General features: G+C 40.7%; 3 protein-coding genes across 5 annotated transcripts in view; all 3 read right to left on the bottom strand.

The window, feature by feature from the left end:
• Window positions 1-21,256, bottom strand: part of LOC310674204 (uncharacterized protein) — a 128,992-nt gene that overhangs the window by 86,235 nt on the left and 21,501 nt on the right. The window lies entirely within an intron of this gene.
• LOC310674203 (uncharacterized protein) overlaps window positions 1-21,256 on the bottom strand; it is a 142,494-nt gene that overhangs the window by 86,233 nt on the left and 35,005 nt on the right. The window lies entirely within an intron of this gene.
• On the bottom strand, window positions 106-21,180 carry LOC310674205 (uncharacterized protein). Of its 3 annotated transcripts, XM_083433252.1 has the most exons (4): window positions 21,026-21,176; window positions 2,421-2,617; window positions 1,334-1,444; window positions 106-313 (listed from the first exon to the last, which is right to left on the bottom strand). In XM_083433252.1, the coding sequence occupies exons 2-4, from the start codon at window positions 2,479-2,481 to the stop codon at window positions 174-176; spliced, it is 312 nt and encodes a 103-aa protein (XP_083289378.1). In that variant the 5' UTR covers window positions 2,482-2,617; window positions 21,026-21,176; the 3' UTR covers window positions 106-173. The 3 variants fall into 3 exon arrangements, with proteins under 3 accessions (XP_083289378.1, XP_083289377.1, XP_083289379.1); XM_083433251.1 differs by lacking the exons at window positions 106-313; window positions 1,334-1,444; window positions 2,421-2,617 and adding exons at window positions 18,762-18,970; window positions 19,925-20,038 and having other exon boundaries at window positions 21,026-21,180; XM_083433253.1 differs by lacking the exons at window positions 106-313; window positions 1,334-1,444; window positions 2,421-2,617 and adding exons at window positions 18,762-18,970; window positions 19,925-20,035 and having other exon boundaries at window positions 21,026-21,179.

The raw sequence follows: 21,256 nt of genomic DNA on the forward strand, positions 1-21,256 counted from the left end.
AGTCCTGGCCATTTTGAACCCACTTACCCCCCTCTGTCTTGGACCATTACACCACAGCATATAGCATATTTGAAAAAAAGGAAAACACAAGAAGGGTTGACAAGCTGAGGGGGAACAGAATAAATGTTTATTATTTTAGGAAGGCAGAATCTTGTGGTGACTCTCAGCCTGTTTTAAAGGTTTACATTGCAGAAATCAGAATCATCGCAGCATTTGATTTCCCGACGGATACCATTTTGATTAGGACAAGGCACATCACACGTCACCATATCCTTCTTTGCACAGTCAAGTATTTTATCTCTAAACACCCCATCTGAGACGTGTGAAGAGGAAGAAAGAGGAAAAGAGAAAAGAGTGAAGATATGTATCATTCTCACCCTCAGTTACCACAATGATTAACTGGAATTCACATAAAATATCCAAGGTGCTCTCCATTAATAAACCTGGTAATACTGATGGCTGAAAGAATAAAGAAACACAAGGGCTGAATCTAGACATATATATATATATAGACATATATATATATATATATATATATATATATATATATATATATATATACATTTGAGGAAAACGTGTTGTAAACTTTATAATGGGAAATCACGTTGGAGAAAGATGGGACTCCACAGTGCCATCCAGTGTCACAGCGTTATAATGCATATTAAATGCTTTTTCTTTACTAATGCAGCTGAGTCCAAGGTTCATTACTCTGGGGAAACAAAGCTATTCTGAATACAGGTACACATGTCTCTCTTCACCTTCTTCTACAGCCCCTAAATCTGCACTAGAATGTAGAGAGAAACCCACAAACAAGTTTAGGAGGCACATATGGGAAGGAGTAGAGTGGAGTATTGTGTGGTACCCACATGCGTACTGTCGGATATTGCAGTGAAACATAAGTATGCATGGAGGGTTTGAGACCAGATAGCTGTGTTTTATAGAACTGGGTCATACACCCTCTTTTCTGGTGATGTAAGTATCTTATTTGTCCTTCTTTTCATTATTTCAATGTGCTGGGGGGGGGGTGACAAGAAATTTTCTGCACGGGGTACCACCTGACCTTGATACGCCACTGGGTGATGGGGGAAATAAGATCTTCTCTTCCTTTCTCCACTAACACTCTCTTCAACTATGCAACAGTCAGGAAAGAAATGTCTGAGCTTGTTGCATAAAAGCTCAGAGTGCATGCTTGAAGCTGTGCTTCAGACAAAGGCATTTCCATAAATTATTCCCCATTGCTGTATCACTAAGCTGAAAGAAATGGAAAATAAGCAGAAGGGGAATGTGGATCATGGAGCCCAAACAAGGCACAACTTTTGCAGCTGTTTCTTACCTTCACGGGTGGTGATGCCAACACAGGTTCCTCCATCATCAACTTCACATGTTTGGTGGTTGCATGGCACTTCTGGTATCATAATTAGGCATTTTGCACAGAGACGAGCATCTGCTCCAAAAGACAAAACCAAAATGTTGTGAATAATGGAGGGTTGCTTTGATTGATGGATTATATTTTTATGCCACTTTTCATTCAAAGGAACCTCAAAGTGTCTGAGAAACAATGAAAGACAATAGGGTAATAGAGCATCAGAAATACATCACAAATCATAAGACAGAATACAGCAGAAATCATACAGAATAATTAACAAGATTTTTAAAAAGTAATAGCCAAAAGGCCACGGAATTTCCCTAAGCCACTGTAAAATATTAAATGGAGAAATGGAGAAATGGAGAAAGAGGCAGCCCCCAGACCACTTCTGAAGGACTTCATGCTTGCAAAACTGGGTGGATTTTTCATGGATTGTTCTTTAAAGAATTGACCCCAAATGTGATTAAAAGGAGTTGGCACAGGATGGGAAAACATTGAGCCATCAACCCTTAGCTCTGAGATGAACCTATAGTTTGCCCTCATCTTGTTTTTTTTTTAAAAAAATAGTTTTTATTAAATATATCTTGTGCTACAGAAGGCTTGCCCACATCTTGAGTTTTATTTTCTGTTTGCAAAGTATCTCTACCCGGTAAAGGAGTCAGTTTCCCTGCTTGAATATTAGGGAGTGTTGCTTAAATACATAAAATATTGAACAGATATTGAAGCAGGGTCACCCCATCATTGATTGAAGGGGGTAGGACTAGATGACTCTTGGGTCCCTTCCAACTCTAAGATTCTCTGATTCTCTGAGCAGCTTCACTGCAACAACAGCTGCCCTTGGCTCACCCTCTCCCTCACCGCCACCTAGCAACAGTCTTTCCATTAAGGTGCAACAGAGGGAGAGAACAGAAGAATTTCCATTTAACTGACTCAGTTCAGATTCTATGGACAGAGCATAAATTTGGTTTGGTTCATACTTCTGCCTGCCAACCTGCACTTAAGCTGCCTCCCTTGGCTGACAGTGCTTTTCCCAGCTCTTGCAAAAAGAACATACCTCCAGGTGTAAGGAACAGGAAAACACAGATTGCAAGAAGTACTTGACTTGGGATGGACATCTTGGTATCAAAAGGTGTGTTCTTCAGCAGAGCCCCAAATCACAGAGGAATAGATGTGGACCTTCATTAGATTCCTCCAGGGTGGAGAAGCTTCTTCCTTTGATCCTTTTAACAACAGCCTAGAGATCATGGTGTCCTCAGAAAGGAACTATAAAGATAAATGAGTGGGCCATATCATCATGAACTGGCCACTCATCACAGAACAAAAATCCCAATTTAAGTGAGAACTTGAAGTGTGGGTGGAACAGATTCTTTGATGTCAGGGCTTCAATGGCCTCTGCAAGTCTCCACTGGCACACCTGCCACTTTTAGGACCAAATAAATGAATGAGGTTACAGGGAACCAGGCAGAGGGCCTTCTCAGTAGTGATTCTCTCCATGTGGAACGTCCTCCAATCAGATGTCAAGAAGATAAATAACTATACAACTTTTAGAAGACATTTGAAGGCAGCCCTGTTTAGGGAAGTTTTTAATGTTTGATGTTTTATTATGATTTAAATTTGTTGGAAGCCACCCAGAGTAGCTGGGGAAACCCAGCCAGATGGGTGGGATACAAATAATAAAATTATTATTATTATTATTACTATATACCTCTATTAATCAAGTCTGATTTGAGGTGGTTTGAGGTGGTTTACAATGTCAGAAAAATCTCCCAAATGGAGGCATCTTCTATTGATGATGTTGCTTTCCTCACAAAAGGGACCAAAATCAACTTACAAAACTTCCGGGTCTGAGCGCGAATGGAAAATGGCTGCTTTCCTCTGATGTCTCAGAGGGAGAGCTCCGAGAGGGACGGGGTTTCACCGCTTCGACGATGCGGAAACCCCTTGAAACCGCAGGCGGGGAAAGCCTACGGCCGTGGGACTCAGCAGGCACCGAAAGCGCAGCTCCAGATCGTCTCCGGGACGAAAATAGCTCCGGGGAACGGAGGGGGGGGCTGGCGTGGTGCTGTGAGGCTATCGCTACCTTCTCAGAGCGACGTCGCATTGCCAAACCGGAGAGCGCTCGACCTCTTCTTGTTACAATTTGGATTACAAAACAGAATAATCGTGAGTAAACTACAGTAAATTTGAAGGACTTTAATCTGGAAAATTTGAATTGGAAAAGAATCGGGACTTTAAATTTCTTTAAGAATGATCGGAACAGAGGCGGGAAGGTCTAAACAGGAAGTCAGCCTTCCGCTTTGTATATAGTAGAAAGTAAAGACTATGCTTTAAACATTCTAAAACAAGAGATTGAAAAATCTACTCTGAAGCCATAGAAAGGACTGTAACCCCCCTCCCAAGAATTGGAAAGGCGGGGGGAGAGTTTTGGAAAAGTTTAAACCCCAGGGAGTAAGAGGCTGCGGTAAAGGAAGCACCGCTCTGACTCCCAGGTCCTGAGCTGTCAAATTTGAAAATACAAGCCTCAGAAAGGGGACAGTGGATGACGCTTGCTAAATGAGAGTTAAAACTGCCATAAAACTGCTATAAAGGTGTTGGAACTATAAAACTGTCGCCAAAAGGATTGATGATACAATACTGTCTTGATTGTAAACCAAAGGACATTTTGTTTCTTCTAATTGTGGAATCTTAGAGTCCCCCTAGTGGGCATAGACATTGCTACAAAGTTTACTGGTAACTTTCCACTGTAACATCTTACTGCAACTTCTTATCGGACTGTCTGTTAGTGTTACAAGTCCAGCTGCAGCCTGACTGTGGGAAAGTTTATCTTATGGCTGAGAAAGAGAGTTCTTATCAGGAAAAGACGACAAGATCAGGCAAATCCTTTCTCCCAGGAAGAAGAGGATCTTTAGACCCTACAGGAGGCACTGCCTCACAACAGAAGGGGAAAGGAATGTCGAATACAGATGAACTGATAAGTTCTGGCTTTGCAAGGCTACAAGGGGCCATTGATAAACTTACAGCGGAGGTGTCAGGGACGAAAAAGGAGATCTCAGAAATTAAAAATCAGGTGGTAGAAACGAAGAAAGGGATTGCAGAAGCATCCTCTAAAATAGATCAAAATACATTAAGCATCCAGCAAAATACAGCTGCAATTCAGAAATTATTGGACGACTCTGACAAAACGCGAAAGATTGCAGAAGAAGCTCGACAGGCTGCAGCAGCTACAGAGGAGAAACTACCACCTATGACCAGACAGCTGGAGGACTACAAGGCTAAGTTTTCCTTAATTGACCTGAAAGAACGAGAGGCAAACCTTAGGATTAGAGGCTTGCCAGAAATTGAGAAGGAGAGCCTGCGGGACTACCTGACACAAGAATTTGTGAAATTTTGGGAATTAGATCCGGAAAAGGAAGAAATCAAAATTTTGAGTGCCTTTCGACTGGGAAGAGCAAGCAAAAGGATTAAAACTAGAGATTGTCTGATCGCATTAAGATCCAAGGAGGAAAGGGATAAGATCCTAGGACTGCATTTTCACAAACCTTTGGAAGTTTCCCAATCGAGAGCTGAAATTTTTAAAGACATCCCCAAACAACTGCTGGATCTCAGAGCCAGATATAAAGATCTGGTGACACTGCTGAGGAGAAATAGTATCATTTTCAGGTGGGAATTCCCAGAAGGACTCTCCTTTAATTTCAAAGGACGAAAGATAAAAATAAAGTCAGTGGAAGACAGAAACAGCTTTCTGGAAGCCTACGGGGAGGACCTACAGAAAGGGACAGTAGACCTACTAGAAGAAAGAAGAAAGAAGACAGCAGAGGCAATACTGAATTTAAATTTGGGTGGAAAGGCTCCACCGGGAGCAGAAGAAGACAAGTTATCAGAAGCAACGGGAGGAACAGAATAACAACAATACAACATGTCTCTGCAACTTTTGAGTTGGAATTGTAATGGTTTGAACACTGGCCAGAGGAGGAAATCTATTTTTCACATATTAAAAAAAGAACAAGTGGATTTGATTTGCCTGCAAGAAACACATGTGACCAGGCTTCACAGAAAAATTTTAATTAACAAAAAGTTGGGACAAGAATTTATTTCATCGGACAAAGTTAAGAAAAGAGGAGTTGTAATCTATGCTAAAGAAAGCCTGGCACCAAAATTTGTTTTCAAATATGAGCAAGGAAGATATTTGGCTATTGAAATACAGTACCATGGACAGAAATATTTGATGGTGGGCATATATGCGCCTAATGAAGGAAAATCAGAATTCTTTAAAAGACTGCATGAGACATTGCTGGATTATATGGAGTACAATGTGATTTTAATGGGAGATATGAACGGAGTAGTCTCAACAAATATGGATAAGGCACAAAGACAGGTAGTTACCAAAGATGGGAGACTACCGAAAACCTTTTTTGAAATGACTGATAATCTGGACTTGATTGACATTTGGAGAACAAAGCATCCCCTGGAAAGAGAGGGAACCTTCTTTTCTGAAGCCCAAAAGACCTGGACCAGAATTGACCAAATTTGGACCACCAGAGAACTGGCTCCAAAGATAAAAAAGGTGGAAATCTGCCCAAAGACTTGCTCCGACCACAATGCTGTTAAGATGGTAATGAACTTACAACCAACTGGATCCTTTAGATGGAGGATGAATGACTCTCTTTTTAGAGATGAGGAATTTGTAAAGAAAGCCCAGAAAACTCTGAAAGATTATTTTGAAATAAATTTGAACACTACGGTGGAGAAAAGAATTATATGGGACGCAAGTAAGGCGGTTATGAGAGGTTTTTTGATCCAACAAAATGCACTCAAGAGAAGATCACAACAGGAAAAAAGAGAAAAGATTTTGGACAAGATCAAGGAAGGTGAAAAGAGACTGAGAACAAATCCAAAATCACAGGAAATATTAAGAGAGATAAAGCTGCACCAAGTACAGTACATGCAATTGATAAACCAAGAGATTGAATGGAAAATCAGACAGATGAGACAAAGAACATTTGAATCGGCAAATAAGTCTGGAAAATTATTGGCATGGCAAATAAAGAAGAGGCAAAAAATGAACACTATCACAAATTTGGAAGTTGAAGGAAGAATGCTGCAACACCCTAACGAGATCAGGAGTGCTTTTCAAAAATATTTTAAAAAGCTTTACTCTCAACAACCACAGAAAGAAACAGAGATAGAAGAATTCTTGAAAGTGAATGGGCTACCAAAAATATCGCAAGAAAGCAAACTGAAACTGAGCTGCAGGATAACAGAACAAGAGGTAGAGAGTGCCATCCAAAACATGCAATTAGGCAAAGCTCCGGGACCTGATGGGCTGACTGCAAGATATTACAAATCATTGAAAGACTGGCTAACTCAACCCTTAAAGGAAATATGCAATGAAATACTTCAGGGGGAAAAAGCCCCAGAATCGTGGAAAGAAGCTTTCGTGACCCTTATACCAAAGACAGACGCTGAAAAACATCAACTCAGGAACTACCGGCCTATATCATTGTTAAACGTGGATTATAAAATATTTGCAGATATCTTGGCGAGAAGACTGAAGAAGGTATTAATAGAAGAGATTCATAAAGATCAAGCAGGCTTTCTCCCAGGCAGACACTTATCAGAGAACGTAAGAAATATAATCGACATTTTGGAACTTTTACAGGAAAATATTAATACAAAAGCGGCGCTGATATTTGTGGACGCGGAGAAAGCCTTTGACAATATCTCTTGGAGTTTTATGAAGAAGAATCTCCAAGGTATGGGGGTAGGCCAAGAATTTGAAAATGGTATAGGGGCAATCTACTCTGAACAAAAAGCTAAATTAATTGTAAACAATGTTTTGACAGAAGAGTTCAGAATAGAAAAAGGAACACGACAAGGGTGCCCAATTTCCCCCTTACTTTTTATATCAGTCCTGGAGGTGTTGCTGAATATGATCAGAAAGGACCAATTGGTTAAAGGGATACAGGTCGGAGCTAGACAATATAAACTAAGAGCATTTGCAGATGACCTGGTTTTGACGTTGCAGGAGCCAGAATCTAGTGGAAAAAAAGTTTTAGAATTGATTCAAGAATTTGGCCAATTGGCAGGTTTTAAATTAAATAAAACAAAAACTAAGGTTTTGACAAAAAATTTGACAGAAATTGAAAACGAAAGGTTTCAGAAAGAAACAGGTTTAACAGTGGTGAAGAAAGTAAAATATTTGGGAATAACTATGACAGCAAAAAACGGGAACCTATTTAAAGATAATTATGAGAAATGCTGGACGGAGATAAAAAAGGATCTAGATATATGGTCTAACTTGAAACTCTCACTACTCGGACGTATCGCTGTAATTAAGATGAATGTATTGCCAAGAATGTTATTTTTGTTTCAGACACTGCAGATTATTGATAAAACTGATTGTTTCAAGAAATGGCAAAAAGACCTTTCTAAATTTGTCTGGCAGGGCAAAAAGCCAAGGATAAAATTTAAAATACTAACAGACGTTAAAGAAAGAGGGGGCTTTGCCCTGCCAGACTTAAAACTCTATTATGAAGCAGCAGCGTTTTGCTGGTTGAAAGAATGGCTACTTCTTGAAAACACAGACATATTGGACTTAGAAGGGTTCAACAATGCATTTGGTTGGCATGCATATTTATGGTATGACAAAGTTAAAGTGCATAGAATGTTTAAAATTCACATTGTCAGAAAGGCACTGTTCAATGTTTGGAGCAGATACAAAGATCTTTTGGAAAACAAAACCCCAAGGTGGTTGTCTCCAATGGAAGCCAAAGCAGTAAAGAGACTTAATATGGAGGCTAATTGGCCAAAGTATTGGGAGATTTTAGAACAGGATGGTGACAAATTGAAATTGCAGAGTTTTGACAAACTAAAAAGCAAAGTCCGAGATTGGCTTCATTATTATCAAATAATGGAGGCATTTAAAATGGACAGAAAAATTGGCTTCCAGGTGGAAAAATCAAAATTGGAAACAGAACTGTTAGAACCCAAAACAAAAATATTGTCTAGAATGTATAATTTGCTGCTGAAATGGAACACACAGGATGAGGAAGTGAAATCGGCTATGATTAAATGGGCTCAAGATGTTGGTCATAACATAATGTTTGCTGACTGGGAAAGGTTGTGGACCACTGGAATAAAGTTTACGACATGTAATGCCTTAAGAGAGAATATAATGAAAATGATTTACAGGTGGTACATGACACCAGTCAAGCTTGCAAAAATGTATCATATGTCTGATAACAAATGTTGGAAATGTAAAGAAGCAAAAGGTACTTTTTTCCACCTTTGGTGGACGTGCCCAAGGATTAAGGTTTTCTGGGAAATGATCTATAATGAACTGAAAAAAATATTTAAACATACATTTAGAAAGACCCCAGAAGCCTTTCTCCTGGGTATGGTAAACCAACAGGTTCAGGTGAAGGACAGAACTTTGTTTATGTACGCTACACCAGCAGCAAGAATACTCATCGCGCAATATTGGAAGACGCAAGATTTACCCACGCTGGAAGAATGGCAAATGAAGCTCATTGACTATATGGAACTTGCAGAAATGACTGGCAGAATCAGAGACCAGGGAGAAGAGACGGTGAAGGAAGACTGGAGGAAATTTAAAGACTATCTACAGAAGTATTATAAAATTATGAACGCTTGAGGTTATCAGATTGAATGTAAAAGAATGTTATATAAAAAATGAAAATGATAAAGAAAGTATATTTTGCAAGACAAAGGGAAAGGTAAAGACTATTAAGACAATAACATTAATCTGAACTAAAGCTATGGCAGAGGGAAAGAGTTTACTATCGGAATATAAGACCTAGAATACAGAGTGGGAAGGTATGGGGAAGTCGCAGACTTAAGCTAAGGCTGAAGAATATAATGACACAATATTTGTTTTTAACTTTTTATCTTTACTTTTTTTTTCTACTTTTTCTATTGTATTTGTATAATGTATGTATTGTTTTTCTTTTATCTGTTTTTTCTTTGATGTGTTTGTCGATTTGTATTTCTTTTTTTGCTCATTGAATACGGAAAATAAAATATTAATTTAAAAAAAACAAAACAAAATCAACTTACAAAAACAATAAATCATTAAAACAAAGTGCCCATAGTCTCCAGGAGCTTGGGGGAAATATGCAGAGCATTGCTGCAAAGACCAATGCCAGCAAGGTTAACCATTGGGATCTGCCCCTAACTTCTAAACAGGGATTAGGAGGAATGAGAAGAGAAAAATAAATGAGGAATCACAGCTGTTTGAAGACCAGAAAAAGATTCCCATTAAGTTCAAGTGCAAGCCTCTGGCAAAAGGAAAATGCAGTGTCTGTCCCAAGAGTGGTGTACGCTATGGATAAAAGCACAAAGCTGTTAGTGGGATGATCAGAAGAGTACAGGAGGAAAGACCATAGAGGTGAAAAGAAAGAGAAATGTGTAGTTGTGATGTGTTAGATTTTGTTTTTACATTCTGGTATACAAAGCCTTTGGCAAGGTTAATGCATCTTCTCACAATATCCGTTAAATAATTTTACATTGACACAAATGTTTCTCATAGTAACACATTGCATTTTCTTGGTTTGTTGCCCAGGTTATAATTTTTGGACCAGGAACAACCAAAGAGGGAGGAAAGAATGCAGATATATGGCTATGGCAGCTGGTATGTGATGCTAGTTCAATTTCGCACTAACTATGTAGGTAGGGTAAAAAGGTAAATGACCCCTGGAAGGTTAAGTCCAGTCAGAGGCGACTAGGGGGTGCAGCGCTGATCTCACTTCAGGCAGAGGGAGCTGGTGTTTCCACACTGGCAATATCGTATTTTTCGCTCTATAAGACACACTTTTCCCCCTCCAAAAATTAAGGGGAAATGTGTGTGCGTCTTGTTGATCGAATGTAGGCTGCATGGCTTCACGTTGCTTTCGCTGAAGCCTGGAAAGTGAGAGGGGTTGGTGCGCACTGACCCCTCTCACTCTCCAGGCTTCAGGGATACCCGCCCAAAGCCTCCAGAGCACAGAGGGTGCTCCCTCTGTGCTCCAGAGGCTTTGCGTTGCTTTCGCTGAAGCCAGGAGAGCAAGACTCTCCTGGCTTCAGGGATAGCTGCAGCGGGAGGAGAAATGGAAGGGGATCCGCTTCTCCTGCCACTTCGCTGAAGGGGCGCTGTGCAGAGAGGGAGAGAATTTATTTTTTTTCTTGTTCTCCCCCTCTAAAACTAGGTGCATCTTATGGTTGGGTGCGTCCTATAGAGCGAAAAATACGGTAATTCTTCCATCGAACAAGCAATGGAAATAAATGAGGTGTGTGAACTGACCATAGGTGGCTCAACAGGTAGGACAGAACTGCTATGGTAGCTTCTGGGGTAGCCAGTTGCTTATCTGGAGGGAGAGCAGCAAGGTGACATAGAGGCTGGCAAAGCCAATCCAGTGTTTGGCCATGTCTCCCCCAACCCTACCCCACAGCCTTCTCCCTTTTCCTCCTGGAAAGCAAAACAACACCCTTGTCAGAAAGCTAGCATAGCTGCTCTGCCCCACTCGGTGAAGCCTCCATGGGCAGAGGATCCAGCTGTGGGTTTGAGTTTGGCTCAGGAGAAGTGTCTTTCACTCCAGGTGTTACAGATGATGCTGGGACACCCTCGTCATCACTGCAGTTGGACTGAGGCAGTGGGGTTCACCCATGGGTTCCTCAGCCTTTTCTGAACCCAGTCTACTGTTGATGCTGGCTATGCCTCAGTTTAAGAATATAAGATGATTATTGCTGGATCTGGTCAAAAGTCCATATAGCCCAGCTTTCCCATTGGTAGCCCACAAGCACAACCTGAGTGTAAAATCATTCTCCCTACCTGCCCATTTGAAATAGTTCTGTTCATGCAAGACCTCCATTAGTCCTCACAGGAATAAAATGGCTCACAGGGTATCATTTTTAGAAGAAAGATATAAGCCCTTTTTAGTAGTGTATTCATGGTTTTCCTTGTAGTAATGTCAGTCTGGAGGAGACTCTTGAGAGTCCCATGGACTGCAAGAAGATCAAACCTATCCATTCTTCAGGAAATCAGCCCTGAGTGCTCACTGGAAGGACAGATCCTGAAGCTGAGGCTCCAATACTTTGGCCAACTCATGAGAAGAGAAGACTCCCTGGAAAGACCCTGATGCTGGGAAAGATGGAGGGCGCAAGGAGAAGGGGACGACAGAGGCCGAGATGGTTGGACAGTATTCTTGAAGCTATTAACATGAGTTTGACCAAGCTGCGGGAGGCAGTGGAAGACAGGAGTGCCTGGCGTGCTCTGGTCCATGGGGTCACAAAGAGTCGGACACAACTAAACGACTAAACAACAACACAATGTCAGTCTAGTCCCTGTTGGCTTGGTGAGCAACTTTTCAGGTCCTGGAAAGTATTTCAAGGATCTGATGAGAAGACTGAAAAAATACTTTGAACAACCAAGTGCCGTATTTTCAGGCTGACATATCTATCTTTTTTTTTAAATGATATTTATTAAAAGTTTTATAATTACAGAAACAAAAAAGGGGGGGAGAAGAAACACAGTATATATAAAAGCAAAAAAGAAAACAGTACCTCCACCCAACTAGAGAAAAACCAAAAACATTTAAAAACAATGACTTATTTCCTCGACCTCCTCCCACCTCCCTTTTTTGTATTCCAGTTAATAATTATGTCAGCAAATCCTTTCCATCTTTCACTGCTTACTATCGTTTAATTATCTTAATCTATTTTAACCTTATCTTCCCATCAAAATCTTAAAATTTATCTATACTTCAATCTAAACAAACCTTAAATCTTAAATCCTAAAATCCTAAAATCTTAAATCCTTATCATATTTCTACTAAAGTCATATAAGTTCATTCCACCATCTCCCAACATTCCTTAATTATGCTATATTACTCTAAATAGTATTTTAAAAATTTCCAATCTTCTTCCACCGTCTCTTCTCCCTGGTCTCGGATTTTGTCAGTCTTTTCTATCAGTTCCATATAGTTCATCAACCTGGTGCTCTTATATCCGAGGCTCTTAACTCTTCTCCCTGTCCTATCTGCAAGTTTCTTTTAGTGCCAAAAATTAAGTCCCAAAGGGCTTCCTTCTTAACAGCTCCTTGATCTCATCTCAGCAAATTTGCCCATACTCCATATTCAAAGTTGTAATCCAAAAGATGTTCCAAGGCATACTCCACAGGCCCTTTGAGACTAAAGGGCTCCACTTTTCCGGTCTCTCCCTCAGTGCCTCCCTCCATCAGAAAATCTGCCCATCTTCCCTGCTTCAGTCCAAGCGGGGCACCATCTCTCCGATTTTGACTCTCAAGCTCCATCACCTCAGAACTCAACTTAAGTTCATCAATTTGTTTCTGTGGGGCCGGCGCCTCCACTTGAATTTCTTGAGGTGCAGAAGCAGTTTGTTCCATCTTCTTCTCCAGAACTTGCCATTTCAAAGTTGGTTCCTGAGTCACATCCCGAGTGGTTCCTTTAAAAATGTTCACTTTTTGTTCCAAATCAGATACACTTTGTCCCAAAGTGTCTATTTTCTTTACCGTCAAGTCCGTCTTCTCATGTAATTGTTCCAACAAAGCATTTATTTTGCAGAATGCATTCACTAGAGCTTCTTGTTTTTCCATTCTTATCCAAAAACTTTCCAAGGTCACTTATTTCACAGCCCTTGGTTCTTAATGGAAAGTTCCACTTCGCAGTTGCAACAGTTTCAGAAGCTCCCTCTATAGGAGACAGTTTCTATTTGTATCTATCCTTGTTATTCCAAATCAAAATCCAGTATCAAAGTTACTGTTCAACTTTTCTCCTTTTTAAGTGCCACAAGAACAATACAAAGAAAATATATATCTCTTATTCAACCGTCCATCAGGATGTATTCCATTCCCAGTTATTAATTTTCTCAGATCATAAAACTTTTTGACAGCCCGATCCCAGGCTCGAAACAGTGGTAAATTATCTCATCTCCCTCACTCTCCTGCAGGTTTAAACCGTCCACAAAATGTTCCCCCCTCTTCTCCTGCTTCCAAGGGGGTATTCGATATCTTAAATGGTGAAAATTTAATACTTTACAGAGTACTTTTCCCAGGCTTTAGCTTGCGACGTTTTTGCTTTGATCTGTTTACAAAATGGAAGGCGGACTTCCTGTTTAGACCTTCACGTTCAAATGCCAAATTTAGATGTTTAAGTAGTCCAATTTTCTGTTTACTTACGAATAATTACTTAGAGTCCAAATTTCCACAGGAAAAGTCGGCGCTTTCTGGCAACAGCAATGCGGCTTCACTCCTTGAAAGAAACCGGGTCTCCCCGCGAGTAGGGGAGGCACAAAAGGTACCTGCCGAATCCCAAGTCCACGGGGCTTCTTCCACCCGTGGTTTCTAGCGGATCTCTGCCTCGCCGTGGCGGTCAGACCCTGAATTCCAAGGAGCGGATTCCTCCGAAACGGAGGAAATCCGCCATTACCAGAAGCGCCAACCCAGAAGTCCCAGGCTGACATATCTATCAGCACACTGCTAGCTTAGTTGATTAACAATGCCACAGAAGTAGGTTGCCTCAAGACAGCTTCATTATGTGGAGCTGTGGGCTGCAAAACTCAGGCTGATTCCTGTTCCTCACAGTGTATCTGTACTGCGTAGCAGGGCAGTTTTTCTGTTGGCTTCACTATGGAGGTTAAACCTCACTCAGTTTGTTTGTTTGTTTATTTCAAATCAAATAGTTCCACAAATGGAAAGGTCAGCTATCACTACAGAATTCCAGGGGGAGACGAACTTTTCCCCAAAGTTCTCCATCGACTCACATTATTGGTCTCAATATTCCCCCGCCCTGCAAGTAATGAGCCTAAACTGATCAAAACAAAGGAGGACCTTTTCACTGCACAACTTGTGATGCACTAAATCAGTTTTTCTCAACCAACGGGGGCATACAAAGAACTTGGTGTGGAGTGTGTGAGAGAATAGGGGTTTTTTGTTTTGGTAATGTACAATATAGGTAAACAAATTTAAAGTTATGAAATTTCAATCCATGTGAAAAATACAAATTAAATAATTACGTGAACTGGAATTGAAGGGGGTGTGGAATCTGTTTTATGTTAGCTAAAAGGGGACATGGATTGAAAAAAAGTTGAGAAACACTGTGGTAAATGAAAAATCTCCCACCAGCAGCCAAATCTAGGTTCTTGTCCCAACAACCATTCAGTTTATTCAGGTCCCAGAAAGATGAGAACCAAGAATGTCTATCAAGTTAATATGATATTAATGACTGTTTCGGGTCACAAGCCCTGCTTTTACAGAATTAATTTATTTGTTTATTTCCCAGATCACTAGATTACTGATGATTTGGTTAGACTGACTGATTAGTTCATTAAGATATAAGTCCAGAAAGAATTAAAAGCCTGTCTTTTGTTCCTGCCTTTTCAGGAAGGAACATCTGTTGTTACTGCTGACAGTATTTCCCTGTGTCTAGCAAATGGAGACAGCCTTCTCATCCCAGAACAGACTGTGTAAGTATACAACAGTATGTGACGTTGGCCACCTTTTGCAAATGGCCACCTACTCTCACTCAGATTATTGGTGCATCACTGCTCCTTCTGCTTTCTATTCATGGAAAATTCATATACCATATTTTTTGCTCTATAAGATGCACCAGACCACAAGGCGCACTTAGTTTTTGGAGGAGGAAAACAAGAGAAAAAATATTCTGAATCTCAGAAGCCAGAACAGCAAGAGAGATCACTGCGCACTGAAAGCAGCAATCCCTCTTGCTGTTCTGGCTTCTGGGATAGCTGCACAGCCTGCATTCGCTCCATAAGATGCACACACATTTCCCCTTACTTTTTAGGAGGGAAAAAGTGAGTCTTATAGAGCAAAAAATATGGTAGTTTCTACACCAGGGGTAGCCATTATTTATTTATTTATTTTGCTGAACTACAGCTCCCATCATTCCTAACCATGATGACTGAGGCTGGTGGGCAATGTTCAACACCATCTGAAGGTCACCATATTGGCTACGCCTGTATGTGTGTAGTGGCACCAGTATTCTGTAACACTGTTCCTACTGAAATCAGACAGGTGCTGCCATTTTTATAATTTCGATACCAAAAGATATTTTGTTTCAACAGGCCGCCTCAGAGAATTTATTTGTTTCACTGTTGGCTATTTCCCCTGTACAGTCGTACCTTGGAAGTCGAACTGAATCTGTTCCGAAAGTCCATTTGACTTCCAAAACGTTCAGAAACCAAGGCGCTGCTTCCGATTGGCTCCAGGAAGTTCCTGCAGCCAATCAGAAGCCGCAGAACCCATGCTGGATGTTTGGGTTCCAAATAACATTGCTAAACTGGAACACTCACTTCGGGTTTGCGGAGTTCGGGAGCCAAAATGTTCGAGTTGCAAGGCATTCGACTTCTGAGGTATGACCGTATTTTAAAGTTTTAATTATACACCATGGTTGTTGTTGTTGTTGTTGTTATTATTATTATTATTATTATTATTATTATTATTATTGAGTTGGTGGTCCTTAGATCTATGGGTATAGGGTGGTATGCAAATTTAATAAATAAATAAAATAAAATAAAAATATTTGCAATTTATTTATTAAAATGATTGCTTAATGGGACATTCTTCAGAGTGACGATAGACAAGTCCGCTCACCCTCTCGATGCGGCAGCGTTGCGGGATGGCAGAGGCTCTTCTAAGACCTCGATGAGGGATTTGAGGATGGTGTCCTGTCCTGATAGGTGGCCTGGGCATAAGACCGGACCACCTATCAGGAGCCAGATCCTAGCCTGCACCAGGAATTGGCGAATGGGCATAGCTGTCAACGTTTCCCTTTCTTAAAGGGAAATTCCCTCATTCTGAATAGGATTCCTCGCAAGAAAAGGGAAAGGTTGACAGCTATACGAATGAGGGTTCAGGCTTGGACAATGGGCTAAGCCAGGGGTGGGGGTGGAGCTGACAGAGCAAGAAGGCTTCCCTCAGGTCTGTGTTCAGGCAATTTAACCAGCGTCAACTTGGAGCCCTACCTTGCTTTAACTCGCCAGGTTCCTCTCATCGAGTCCATTGTTGGAGCATCAGATTGGCTGCCTCGCCTGCCCCAGTGGAGTCATGATAGCCAAATATTTTGTGAGGGTTTTTGTTTTGCTTTTTGTAACTTTGATTCACAAATCAAATACAAAGCTTGAGATTTTGTCTGTGATACACATTTACATCACAGTAAACCTCACTGATATTAGTGGGGATTTCTTCTGAGTGATATAGTTTTGTGTTGTCTGTCTCAAGCTAAGCATTCCTGCGCTGCCATTCCACTCCTGTTTTCTTGGAATGCTTTTTACCTTTAATCTACTGAACTAGAAAGGTGGCTGTTATGTACTGAGTTGAATAGGATCCAAAAGGCAGCAGTCTGATTGGTCCTAGAACAATAGGATTCAGAATGCAGCAGTCTGGTTGGTCCTAGAACAATAGGGTCCAGAATGCAGCAGTCTGATTGGTCCACAGGAGCCACCCAATCCAGCTCCAAGTGGAACCTGCAACCTGATTAGCCTTCAGGTGAAGCCCGGAATTAGCCAATCACCTGGGGCCCATTATGTAAATAATGTATATAAAGCAGACATTCTGGCGGAACTTCCATTCGTCCTCACCACTATGAGCTGAATAAAGAGCATGAAATCCACTCTAGACTCCGAGTGTATTTCAGTGGCAGTGATACAGAACCGGAAAGGCAAGGAGGCTTAACTCTGTCCCATATTCAGGAGGACCACCAGCTTTCAGGTTCCTGCCCATGCCCTAATAATTTGTGACCCACACACCGTACATTGCTTTCCTATTTAGAATTAATGTGCTCCGTATGTTTTAAAGTTGGTAGAGCCCGGCTCTATGATGGGGAATTGACACCTAGGGTCTCATTGCTATGAACTGCATTGAATCCCCCCCCCCCCATATGTTTAATCTACCCAAATCCCTGGTGAGATGTTCATTCATGGCAATCCAGTCTCATTACAACAATCTAACGCTTCCACTTATTTTGGCAACACTCTGTATAGCTGACTGCTCAATTAAGCAATGACATTTTCCCTAAACTACCATTTTACTTCTTTCCATTCTGCTAGTGACCAGTAATTAAATTCAGGAGCAGGAGGTGAAGTGAGAGGCGGAAGGGATTTGGTATTTGGTAAAAAGTGTTCCGCATCCTCAGAAATTCTTCTAGCATTGTCAACAAGCAATGAATAACCTAAACGGAGAGTTTATTGTTATCGGGCGGAGTCTGTAACCTGAAACGTATGTAACCTGAAGCGTATGTAACCTGAGGTACCACTGTATTGATTTTCTTCTGGTGGCTGCACAATTACTCATAGCAAAGTAATTGGTCACCTACACATCAGATAATGGAAAAAAATATGGACAATTGCTTTGTCTGAGAAACAAACAAAGAGAGTACATGTCTCAACAAGGCATCTGATCTGGATAATTTTGTTGAAATATGTTACCCCTTTATGAAATATTCACATGGACTTATGGGAAAATCTAACTCATTAGTCTTCTATTCCAGGGAGAGGGGGTGGGAATGGGGAAAACCAATTGTTCTGTTAATGTTTATATTTTTGAAAAGCGATAACAATGTGTTTTTTTAAAAAAAATGGAATAAAAATAAACGACAACTCCAAGATTTTAGGGGAGGGGGGAAGCCATGGCTGTTTAAAGTGGTATCATAGTAATTTAAATGCATGGTGAGAATGTGGCCTAAGACAAAATAAAACATATTTCAGTGTTCCACTAGGAGTGAGGTCTTGTAAAACGAATGCCTAGTTGTTATATATAACATAGTGTCAGAACTCTTGAACAGACTTGCATCACCCACAACACCAGATTTAATTTTAAAAGTTGGCAGGTGTCAGTATATAGGTAGAAAAATTCAATTTCGGAATTCTTAGGGCCGAAAGGGGTGGAGTGGGGTGCAGGGAAGGATTTGAACAGCCTGAGCCAGTGGTTCATAGATCCCACTCGAAAAAGCCAAAAGGAGCTGTGTAGTAAGAAGCTGTATTGATGGCTTGAAACATAAGTTTTGATTAAAAAAGCTACGGCGTTGATGAAAGTTTTGAAAACAGAGGAAATGAGAGCAAGTGATATATAGAGCCAGTGAATTATTTTTGATTAACCAAGAACTCGACACATTGTGCATAACAACACTTGCTCACCATTCTCTTGAAACCCAAGCTCCTCATGTTTCAAGTGTTCCTAAATGGTTGACTTTGCAGAATACAGTGAACAAAAATCTCCCCTTTCATGCTGATTCAGCTGCTATCGTATATTGCAGCCAAAATAGTCCTGGCCATTTTGAACCCACTTACCCCTCCTCTATCTTGGACCATTACACCACAGAATATAGCATCTTTGAAAGAAAGGAAAACACAAGAAAGGTTGACAAGCTGAGGGGGAACAGAATAAATATTTATTCTTTGCAGGAAGGCAGAATCTTGAGGTGGCTCTCAGCCTGTTTTAAAAGTTTGCATTGCAGAAATCAGAATCATCACAGCAGTTGACTTCCAGACGGATACCATTTCGATTAGGAGAAGGCACATCACACGTCACCATATCCTTCGATGCACAATCGAGCATTTTATCTCTAAACACCCCATCTGAGACAACGTGTGAAGAGGAAGAAAAAGGAAAAGAGAAAAGAGTGAAGATATATATCATTCTCACCCTCAGTCACCACAATGATTAACTGGACTTCACATAAAATATCCAAGGTGCTCTCCATTAAAAAAAACCTGGTAATACTGATGGCTGAAAGAATAAAGAAACACAAGGGCTGAATCTAGACATATATATATATAAACACTTTAGGAAAACGTGTTGTAAACTTTATAATGGGAAATCACGTTGGAGAAAGATGGGACTCCACAGTGCCATCCAGCGTCACAGTGTTATAATGCATATAAAATGCTTTTTCTTTACTAATGCAGCTGAGTCCAAGGTTCATTACTCTGGGGAAACAAAGCTATTCTGAATACAGGTACACATGTCTCTCTACACTTTTTCTACAGCCCCTAAATCTGCTCTAGAATGCAGAGAGAAACACACATTTAGGAAGCATATATGGGAAGGACTGGAGTGGAGTATTGTGTGGTACCCTCATATTGCAGTGAAACATAAGTATGCATGGAGGCTTTGAGACCAGAGACCTGTGTTTTATAGAATTGGGTCATACACCCTCTTTTCTGATGATGTAAGTATCTTATTTGTCCTTCTTTTAATTATTTCAATGTGCTGGGGGGGGGGTGACAAGAAATTTTCTGCACGGGGTACCACCTGACCTTGCTACGCCACTGAGTGATGGAGGAAATAAGACCTTCTCTTCCTTTCTACACTAACACTCTCTTCAACTATGCAACAGTCAGGAAAGAAATGTCTGAGCTTGTTGCATAAAAGCTCAGAGTGCAAGCTTGAAGCTATGCTTCAGACAAAGGCATTTCCATAAATTATTCCCCATTGCTGTATCACTAAGCTGAAAGAAATGGAAAATAAGCAGAAGGGGAATGTGGACCATGGAGCCCAAACAAGGCACAACCTTTGCAGCTGTTTCTTACTTTCGAGGGTGGTGATGCCAACACAGGTTCCTCCATCATCAACTTCACATGTTTGGTGGTTGCATGGCATTCCTGCTACCATAATTAGGCATTTTGTACAGAGACGAGCATCTGCTCCAAAAGACAAAACAAAATGTTGTGAATAACGGAGGGTTGTTTTGATTGATGGATTATATTTCTATGCCGCTTTTCTTTCAAAGGAACCCCAAAGTGTCTTAGAAACAATGAATGACAATAGGGTAATAGAGCATCAGAAATACAGCACAAATCATAAGACAGAATGCAGCAGAAATCATACAGAATAATTAACGAGATTTTTAAAAAGTAATAGCCAAATGGCCAAGAAATTTCCCTAAGCCACTGTAAAATATTAAATGGAGAAAGAGGCAGCCCCCAGACCACTTCTGAAGGACTTTCTGCTTGTAAAAGTAAAGCTGGGTGGATTTTTCATGGCTTGTTCTTTTAAAAAATGATCCCAAATGTGATTAAAAGGAGTTGGCACAGGATGGGAAAACATTGAGCCATCCACCCCTAACTTTGAGATGAACCTATAGTTTGCCCTCATCTTGATTTTTTAAAAAAATAGTTTTTATTAAAGATTTCTTGTGCTACAGAAGGCTTGCCCACATCTTGAGTTTTATTTTCTATTTGCAAAGTATCTCTACCTGGTAAAGGAGTCAGTTTACCTGCTTGAATATTAGGGAGAGTTGCTTAAATACATAAAATGTTGAACAGATTCTAACAGGCTGCAGTAAAGAAAGAGATGTGAAGCAGGGCCACTCCATCATTGATTGCAGGGGGTTGGACTAGATGACTCTTGGGTCCCTTCCAACTCTAACATTCTCTGATTCTCTGAGCAGCTTCACTGCAACAACAGCTACCCTTGGCTCACCCTCTCCCTCAATTGCCACCTAGGAACAGTCTTTCCATTAAGGTGCAACAGAGGGAGAGAACAGAAGAATTTCCATTTAACTGACTCAGTTCAGATTCTATGGACAGAGCATAAATTTGGTTTGGTTCATACTTCTGCCTGCCAACCTGCACTTAAGCTGCCTCCCTTGGCTGACAGTGCTTTTCCCAACTCTTGCAAAAAGAACATACCTCCAGGTGTAAGGAACAGGAAAACACAGATTGCAAGAAGTACTTGACTTGGGATGGACATCTTGGTATCAAAAGGTGTGTTCTCCAGCAGAGCCCCAAATCACAGAGGAATAGATGTGGACCTTCATTTGATTCCTCTAGGGTGGAGAAGCTTCTTCCTTTGATCCTTTTAACAACAGCCTAGAGATCATGGTGTCCTCGAAAAGGAACTCTAAAGATAAATGAGTGGGC

This window comes from Podarcis tiliguerta (genome assembly GCF_965153285.1).
Source record: "Podarcis tiliguerta genome assembly, chromosome: 3".
NCBI classification, from domain to species: Eukaryota; Metazoa; Chordata; class Lepidosauria; order Squamata; family Lacertidae; genus Podarcis; species Podarcis tiliguerta.